At 36.9% G+C, this 9,316-nt stretch overlaps 2 protein-coding genes across 2 annotated transcripts in view; one reads left to right on the top strand and one right to left on the bottom strand.

Moving 5' to 3' along the window:
• unkl (unk like zinc finger) overlaps window positions 1-9,316 on the top strand; it is a 19,025-nt gene that overhangs the window by 9,155 nt on the left and 554 nt on the right. The gene's annotated exons all lie outside the window — the stretch shown is intronic.
• igfals (insulin-like growth factor binding protein, acid labile subunit) lies at window positions 5,079-7,497 on the bottom strand. Its single transcript, XM_024272420.2, has 2 exons — window positions 7,198-7,497; window positions 5,079-7,094 (listed from the first exon to the last, which is right to left on the bottom strand). The coding sequence occupies exon 2, from the start codon at window positions 7,087-7,089 to the stop codon at window positions 5,356-5,358; it is 1,734 nt and encodes a 577-aa protein (XP_024128188.1). The 5' UTR covers window positions 7,090-7,094; window positions 7,198-7,497; the 3' UTR covers window positions 5,079-5,355.

Below are 9,316 nucleotides of genomic sequence, written 5' to 3' on the forward strand. Positions count from 1 at the left end.
AAGATCACGGCACGATGATTGAAGATTTCCTAGAAAAGTCTCGATAGTTTCTACTTTTCATAGCTAGATTTATAAAATTCAATCAAAAACAAAGTGCAAATTTAAACTGCATTTTACGCATAACCAGCAGCTATAATATCAGCGAGGCACATGCTACATGTTAAGGCTGTTTGTCAATCAGTTTTGTTATGTAGAAATTGATCACGGCTGTCAATTAGAGAAGCATGGATTTTCTTTTTCGTCTAGAAATCTAGCCTCTAGACAGAACATATCGCCCTCGAACTCTCCTGAAGTGCCTTGCCTTAGGTGACAGGTTATGTGTAGAATTGTCAGAGCAGACACTAGTAGTTCAAGCTTATAAACAGGTTTCTGTATATTTAACTACAAAAAAGCATCAAAACGTGTATAACTATATATAAAAGTGTATTCTGCTGTATTTGGCCAATATCCATAAAGTATTTTAGAGGCGAAAAAAAAATGGTTAGTGCCTGTGTTCTGACTTTTAGAAAAGCATCCTGTACCCACAATTCCTTGGTTGTGGCGCTCCTTTGGTGCAGCTTCACATTTCGGAGGATTCTGTTTGTTCTGGGAGTATGCAAACACGAGTTGAGATTTGTACAAACGCGAAAGGCTTTTAGAACTGTGGAGTTTTCTTGTACTAATTCTGCAGTGAATGAAGAGTTTCATTGTTTACTTGTAGGATGGATTTTGCATAGGATTTATGCTTAGGTTCTTCTAATTGAAACGACCTTCTACTGTGTTTAAAAAAGAAAAAAAAAATCTTTATATTCTTGCTTTGAATCCAGTAGAAACACATGTATCTCCAGGTACAGTCTTTTGCTACACATTAATATGGGATAATGCATTGTTTACATTCTCTCAAATGACAATGAAGCAACTCAGAGGAAAAAAAAATCAAATATCAAGAGAGCCAATGGTATTTTAGCATTATCATGACTATATTACAGCGGGCTAAACACTTCTGGTATTGCATGTTATGCGATGTAGTAACCAGCTATTAAAAAAAAAAAAAAGAAAAAAATGATCGCACTGTGTCACACTGCCAGAACATTTGTATTGACTTATTTTGATGTAGGTAAGGCTAAATAACTTTTGCAAGCTTCGCTGCTACTACAAAAGGTATAAATGTAGTTTCTTGTTATAGATGTTTGAATGTTCTTGTGCACCTGCAGCTCAGATTTCAGAAACTATGAAACCATTTGTCTAATGTATCTAACTTAATTTTATTTTATTTTTTTTCCAATTGTGCATTTGTTAATCCATTTGAGTCCAATTTTCTATACTTTTGTAAATCACTTAAAATGATGTCATGGGCTTGTACTACTATAGATTGTCCTGTTTTGACTTTGATGTAACGTAAATACTTTTGTTGGCTTTGTGGTTTTCTGTACACTGGATAGCGGTGTACATTGCAGGTAATTTGCAAACCTTTAGTCTGTTTTTTTGTTTGTTTGTTTGCCTGTGAGGGAAAGGAAATAAAAGGCACCTGGTGTGATAAATATCAGAACAAACCAAAGCGGTGTTCCAGTCAGACGTTTCTGGTAAAGGAAACGTTTTCCCACTTTAAAAAATAAAATAAAAATAAGAGTTAACGTTTTGGACACCTGAAGGAACATTGTGAGGATTTTTCTTTAACGTACCTGAGCAACAGGACTTTACATTTGCTTGCAGCATTAATAGATTTACTATATTTTACAGTTTTACCAAAGACCTATATTCTTTCTTTCTACTGCATGTCATTTCTTATTCATTAGGAGCTCTTATGAAAGGAATCATGTCACCTAGTACCTTAAATAGATGAAATAATTAATAAAAATTACACCCTTTTTTTCATTTTAATTATTTAATTCATAGTGAGCGAATAGCTGATTTTAAAAAGCATGGGTCAGAAGGTGTAATTGTAAATTTGATTTGTACATCGGCGGATTGTGCGACGCTGCACATTCTGGCCTTAAGTGAGGGTTTTGTGTGGGTTTCTAGTCGTCTACAGTGAAGGATTGTTTTTGGGAATGACATTTGTGCTTCTGAAGTGGCCATATTAAACTTCATAACTGTACTGTTTTTGTTGCTTAATCAAGATAGTGGTTAGGTATGCGTTCTATATTGATATGATAGGCCTACAGGTGCTTTCTTTCTTTCTTTCTAGTTTTTGTTCCTCGCGAACCAGAGAACAGGCTGAAGCAGAAACAGGCAGATCTGGTGTGTTGCTCTTGTGTTTTTAGGCCTGTGGTCTTACAGAAAATTTGTTTGCGTCAATTGATATAAATATTTCAGGAAACGAATCAAGTGTTGGGCAAGCGTAGCTTCTCTGCATTTTTTCCTGCTTCTTTCGATTTAATCTCTTAGTGGACCAATTACTTTTTAACAAAACTGTGCCTTTTGATATTTACATGACATAGACTGACTGAAGAGGGGGGGAAACAACAAAAAAAATAATTACGGTTAATTCAAAATTAAAAATTCCAGTGCCTTAAATAATTCTGTAGACCACAATGTGATTGCTAAGAAAAAAATCCTGCGTGTTCAGGCTAAAAAATAAATTATTGCAATTTGATTTAAAAAAATAAAGATTTGTCTGCCATAAACGTTAGCAATACCAAACCACTAAACACAACGAGTCATTCGGCGCCACAAAGTCGTTAGTTTGTTAAGAAAAGCACCAAATAGGACGAGTTTTGTAAATTACCAGTGATCTTTGTGTCATTATGCTCTGCTCTGGAATAGTTCAATCTATTTTGCATTATTGTTAGTTGTTGTGTCTTTATTTTTGTTTTTTTAACTTCTATAAATGGAGCCAGAAAATTTATGCAATCTTGTACATGTTAATAAATATGGTGTATGGAGCTGTTTGAATTCAGTAAAAGCATAAAAGTAAAAAAATGTGGAACCTGTAGGTCCATGTACTTACATTTTAGCAGATTTTCTTTTTTACTTCATTAAAGCCCTGAAATATTGAATGTATTCTTCCAAATTAGATATTCAACTATTAGGTCACTGGATATTACGGAGCACAGTTTATCGATTATGATGTAGCATCTAGTTGTAAACTGATATTCAATAAAGTCTACTAGAATTTAAACAAATGCAAGTTTCTATTTGTCGATGTATCGAGACATTATAAGAAAAGAAATGTATTTTTCTCAGGGGACAAACAGTGATGTGATCTGGAATGTGTTTAATCTGAGGAAATTGCATTTCGTTGAATTATTTACCGAATAACATTATTTATACATATATATATATGGAGAAAAAAAAATGATGTCCCTGATTTTGTGACGAGCTGTATGGAAACGTAGGAAATTGTAATCTAAGCTAAAAAATTGTAGAATAATTTCTTGGCATATTGGTATTTTGTGTTGTTAACACAAACAGGTGCAAGTCTTAGAATATTAGATGTTTCTTTTTCTACATTGAGGATTGTGTACCATTCTATATTTACTGTAGTGTGCTACTAGTTTGTTAACACTTGTTAAAATGTTACACTACAGTTATGCAATGGTTTATGGAATTTACACGTTATTTTTACCATCTTGAAAATTAAAGTAATTTTTCATTTGTAATGTGTGAATTTCTTTTTTTTTCCTTCGATGATTTTAAAATGTGTTTGTGTGTGAAAAATGAGCATTTATGGCAGTAAGGGTTTATTTCAGGACAGTTAATTGAAATTTCAAGTTTAACTTGATTAGAAAAAAGTGTTAATTTATTTATTTTTGCTAAAAAAAAAAAAATGGTAAAACTGGCTGCATTTCAGTCAAAAGCCAAAGTTTATTTTAACCTTATATAACCATTTTTAATCATCTCTCATTAACATTGTAAAAACTTCCCTTAAAACCCCATTGTATATGTCTGTTTTCTGCCTTGCAGTGCATTATCATTCCACTAGGGGCAGTAGAAGGACTTTTCCAGCTTGTTTCAAAATGGCTGCCCCCATGACTTCTCAAAACTACTTTTGGCGGGAAAATGTTTAGCTAATTTTCTAGACTTTAGGTTGAGATTAGCTAACCTCTTGTTATTTTTTTTAAGTAACTACTTGCTGTATTGAAAAACATTCTAATTTTGTTGATAATTAATTATTTATAATACAGTTCCACCAAGTTAAAAATGCGTGGATCAAATTTGAGACAATGGATAAATAATGTGCTTTTTTTTCCTGAACAATATTTTTTGACAATTCACATGTTGTATCAGGATTGATAATTAAATATCAATAAAAACCTTCAATTCTTTGTTGTGGTGGGCTTTAAAGGGTCAAGACAGGAAAACATATTTAGAGCCAGAAAACCATTTTGAAACACTTATAAACGATTGTAAATTTTGTTAAATGTGTTTAAGTTTCATAACATGAGAAATAAAAATGATCTAAACAAAATAAATGAATAAGATGTGCTCCTGTCTGTAAAGTGAAACATATTTTTCAGTCAACCGTAATGCAAATGGTCCCACAAAAAGATAAAAAGTCTGTCATTAAAAGGTCACTTCAACTGAAAAAAAATATTTGAAATATTAATTTTCATTATGAAGCTGAAAATAAGTATTTTACTTGTCCACTTCCCTCAGAAGTTAGACTGCAGGCTCCAAGACCAAAGAGCTGTCAAAGAGCCCCCATTTTATACTCATTGTCCACCAGATGGCAGTCTAACTTCAGCACCTGTTTATTTATTTTTTTTACCTTTAGGTGAAACACTTTATTGTATCAGCAGACGTGCTGTTTGCCAGAAAACCTTGTGAATCTCGGACCCTGGTACCAATAAACAAGCAAACAGAGCAATTATTTGTGCTCAATTTTCAAAGTTCACTTGGAACAGAGTCCTGCTTCCTCCTCGCTTTGAGTGGAGCTCCTGCCAAAAGCCCAATTAATGATTAAATCATTTAGAGAGGCCTGAGCTGGACAGCGGTCGCTACTATGACTTTGATTGAAGCTGAAATGTCAGTAACTGTGGAGGGAAAACATCTTCTGATCTTGACAGATTCCTAATTTAAACATTTGTTTTCTGTTTGCGACAGTGAAGCAGAATAAAATAATTTATAAAAAATATATTGAGAAAAACGTCACCACATTGTAATCATTTTTTTTATTAAATACCTTCAACAGACCTAAGCACATCAAATACACACAATCTATCATACTTTTTACTTAAACACGATAATATTCAATAATATTTACTTTATGTTCAGAATAATTAATAAAAGCTTTAAAAAAAAAACCTAATATATGTTTTTTAACAGCTTCTGTTCCAGCTTTTACCTGAAATTGAGTTGAATGTAGTAAATCAGACTGACTAAAACGGACATTTTGATTCAGATTACAGCAGGTCTTCTCTCAGCCTTCTTCATTCAGCAGTTTTGAAAGGTGTCGTCGCTCACGTCGCGCAGGTCCTGACCGGCCAGGTGTGGCGGGCTGGTGCAGGTGATGTTGTTATATATGGTGATGGTGGAGTCGGGCTCTTCACCCTCTGCGTGGGTCTCCACCTGCCGAGGGACCACCAGCGGTTTCCTCAGGCTGTAGCTTCTCAGGGGCAGAGTCCCACAGTCACATTTCCACCGATTCCCGGACAGCAGAAGTTTTTCCATGCTCTCTGAGAAGTTGGGGACCACGCTCGTCAGCAGGTTTGCTCTGAGGTCGAGGTAACGCAGTTTTGGAAGCAGTTGCTTTGTTCCGTTGGGAAAAAACTGTCGACATTCGTTGTTGACTAACAGCAAATACTCTAAATTCTTCAGCCCAGAGAAAGTGTGAGGTGAGAGAACCTCCAGCTTGTTAAAACTCAAATCCAGTCCCAGCAGTCCTACTAGATCTGCGAAGCTCCGGTATTCCACCACAGAGATATTGTTGTGCTGAAGGAAGAGTCTCCGTAAACCGGAGAGTCCAGCAAATGCTTGAGCGGGGATCCGCGTTAGGCAACCTCTGTCCAGATGCAGGCTGTGGAGCTTCGACAGACCTTTGAACATTTGATCGGGCAGACCGCTGAAGCAACTTCCAGACAGGTTAATGACGGCCACATGGGACAAGCCGGCGAAACTCCCCATCTGTGCCTCCTGCACCTGATTGTTCTGCAGCTCCAGGACCTCCAGATGGCCGAGCCCATCGAAGATCCTGTCCCCCAGAGCTCGAATCTTGTTGTGGCTGAGCTGCAGTTCCTCCAGATACTGCAGGTCTCTGAATGTTCTGGGCCTGATGCCGGCGACGGAGTTGTTGGAAAGTCGCAGCACGTGCAGACTGTGCAGGCCCAGGAAGGTGTCCTCATGCAGAGAAGCCAGCTTGTTGTTGGTCAGGTCCAGCCATCTGAGCGACTTCATGCCGACAAAAGCTCTTGGCACCACCGTCACGATCTGATTGCGGGCCAAGTAAAGCTTTTGCAGCTTAGTGAGTTTGACAAACACGTTGGCTTTTATGACCTTGAGGTGGTTCCCAGTTAGATCTAGCTCTTTCAGTTCCACCAGGTTCTGGAAGAGCTGCGGCTGCAGGTAGGCAAGTCTGTTTCCAGCAAGAATGAGCTCCCTCAGACCATGCAGGTCCTGGAAAACGGTCTCAGGCAGAACTGTGAGTGAATTCCACCCGAGGTTGAGGAGCCACATGTGGGACAGTCCAGCAAAAAGTCTTTCGTCGATACGACTTATCTGGTTGTTATGGAGACTAAGAGAAGCCAGGTTGGGTGTGTTCTGGAAAATTGTACCTGGCAACGCTCGCAGGCGATTTCTCTCCAGGTGAATGTGTGCTAACGACCTGAGGCCTTTGAAAGCCTGGGGGTCAAGGGTCATCAACAGTCCACTTTGGAGATTCAAAAAATCCAGATCGGTTAGGCCCCGAAAGGATGCCGCCGGGAGGGAAGTAAACAAGTTCATGTCCAGCCAGAGGGAGTGAGTGGACGGGGGCATGTCAGCTGGTACGTGCGTGAGGTTACGGCCGCTGCAGTACACGTTGAGCTCCAGGCTGTAGTCATCGTGCAGACAGGTGCAGCCCTTAGAGCAGCGAACGGGATCCTCCATCTCCCCCTGTCCCACCGTGTCCGCGTCCGGCAACGCCAGAGATGCTCCCAGCACCCAAACCCCAAGAAATATGAGGGTTTTCATGCCAGCTGTGGATATTTTTAACACCATGATGTAAATAAGTCAACTCAGCTTTACATTTAACCGTATTTGTGTCTGTTTTGAAGAAAAAAAGAAAAGTGTGAAGCTTACCCTTTTCCCCAGGTCTTAATTGCAAGTGTACAGACTGGAATACTGAATGGTAAATCTGTGTGCAATTGTTTGTATGCTCAATGGAAAGACAGTCAAGCCCTCTAACTTTTTTTTTTTTTTTTTTTTTTTAGCCAGCTGAACTGTTATTAACCCATTCCTTTCCATTACACCTTCAAACAACTTTGATTTGGTACAGACCTTTTTTTTTTCCCCTACATTTTTTAGCATGACTGCTTTCAATAAAATTCCTCCGTTTAAACCAATAAACTTAATTAAAATGTTTTTAAAATAGAATATATTTAACAATAAAAATGATATCTCACTTTAGTTAAAATTGATCTAAAAAAAAATCCAAAACACGCATTTTTTTATTTAAATATTTGCTTTATATTTTTACCATAAACCTTTTTAGAAAAGGATTAAAGGCTTTAAACAGAATGTACTTTGACTTTAGTCAGGACTATAGATTTTACTGGGACATTGTCAACTTCGTCTGATTCACTCAGTGTGTCGTTCAGTTGATCAAATTCACAGCATTTTTGCACTTTACTCCCCGTCAATTTTTCACGTAACAAGCATAAACTATATTCCAGGTTATTTTATAAGTCAGTATATATCTCATTAAAACTATCATTAATATGTCTTCTTAATTTTATAAAATCAACATATCCATGTGTTACAAAAACGTTATTTCATTTACTTTTCCTCAGCCGTGCGGCGATGAGGTCCAGAGGTTGCAGAGGTCCATTTCCTAATCACATTAGTCATTATAATGACTAACTTTTTGTTGACTTTTTTCATGGAATCTGAGGTTCTTTAGGCAACCATGAACCGGTCATGGTCTGAGGGGAACATCAGAACTAGATAATTTTGTGTCCTTGCACATGAATTTTACAGAAAAGCTCAATTACATTTTTATCTGTCACTCAAATCTGTTGTTAAAGCTAATTAATTGGTGAAGTTATTTGTGAGGCACAGTTCTAACTAACAGAGACTTGAGGGATTTAGTAAAATAAAATCTACTCTATTTTTGTTTTGTATTTAATTTGAGCATTATTTGAATACTCTAAAGTAAGCCTTAATTTAGATTTTTGCATCTTTATGAATAAAATTCAATAATTTAAGCGTTTTATTTGTATGAATGATGTTGAATTTTCTTTTTGACCTCCTGCCAGCAGAGGGCAGTGCAGGCCTGCTTTTCCCCCGTTTGAGTTTTATTTTCACTAAAGAGTTTCATCCAACTTTTAAAATTGAAGAAACAGATGAAATTACCTTTGTACATTTAAAGTTTATTTATTTTTAGTGATAGAAATATGTTTTTTATGATTTTAGAAGAGAGGAAATCAAATCATAAATAGCAGCAATGACTGTTTGGTTTTTCCTTTATTTTCATGACTGTTGTTCTCATTTCAAGTACTTCTAATTGGCTTATTTCGCTCTACTGCAGTCACAAAAGTTCCCCAACAGCGAATTTAGAGTATTTTTAGAGTCTCACGACAGAACTGTGAACAGTCACTGATCCTGTCTGCATTCAAATTGAATCTTTTTATTAAAATAAAAAAGTCCTGCGGCCCAAAATGAATAATGTATACATCCAATTTGGCCAATTGGGGACTCTAATTTGTTCCTTAGTTTTAAGGTGCAAGTCGGTCTTAGTGTGAAGAAATGTCCTGGGTGTCTACCCTGCTTTCACCAAAAAGTGGATAGGATAGGCTCCAGCAACCCTACAATCCCAATAGGATTCAGGCGGTTTGGAAAATGAATAGATTTATGTTTTAACATAATTATGTAAATTACCAGCAGATTACTTTGAAGGGTTTTCAAATTAATCCCTGTGAATATAAATCAAAAGGTGACAGTGGAGAGGAGAGGATGGTAATTATGGATGTAAAAACGACGGCAGGGCGTTCTCCTTCTCAACCAGAGGTGGTTGGATCTTTGTGTCAGAATGACGGTTGTTAAGCTACTCAAACAAGGAGAATTGAAGGCAAAATTGTTAGAAATAATTGAAAAACTTCAAGAATAAAAGTGGTAAAGATCTGAAACGAACAGAAAGGAGAGCAGCTGTGTTGATGAGAAACTCAACTCGGGTGTTAAGTCATCAAGTCGCGACGCAGAG

Source organism: Oryzias melastigma, linkage group LG8 (assembly GCF_002922805.2).
Source record: "Oryzias melastigma strain HK-1 linkage group LG8, ASM292280v2, whole genome shotgun sequence".
Taxonomy (NCBI): Eukaryota; Metazoa; Chordata; class Actinopteri; order Beloniformes; family Adrianichthyidae; genus Oryzias; species Oryzias melastigma.

Coding starts and splice junctions, on each gene's coding strand:
- igfals (XM_024272420.2), bottom strand. CDS start 7,089: ATGAAAACCCTCATATTTCTTGGGGTTTGGGTGCTGGGAGCATCTCTG.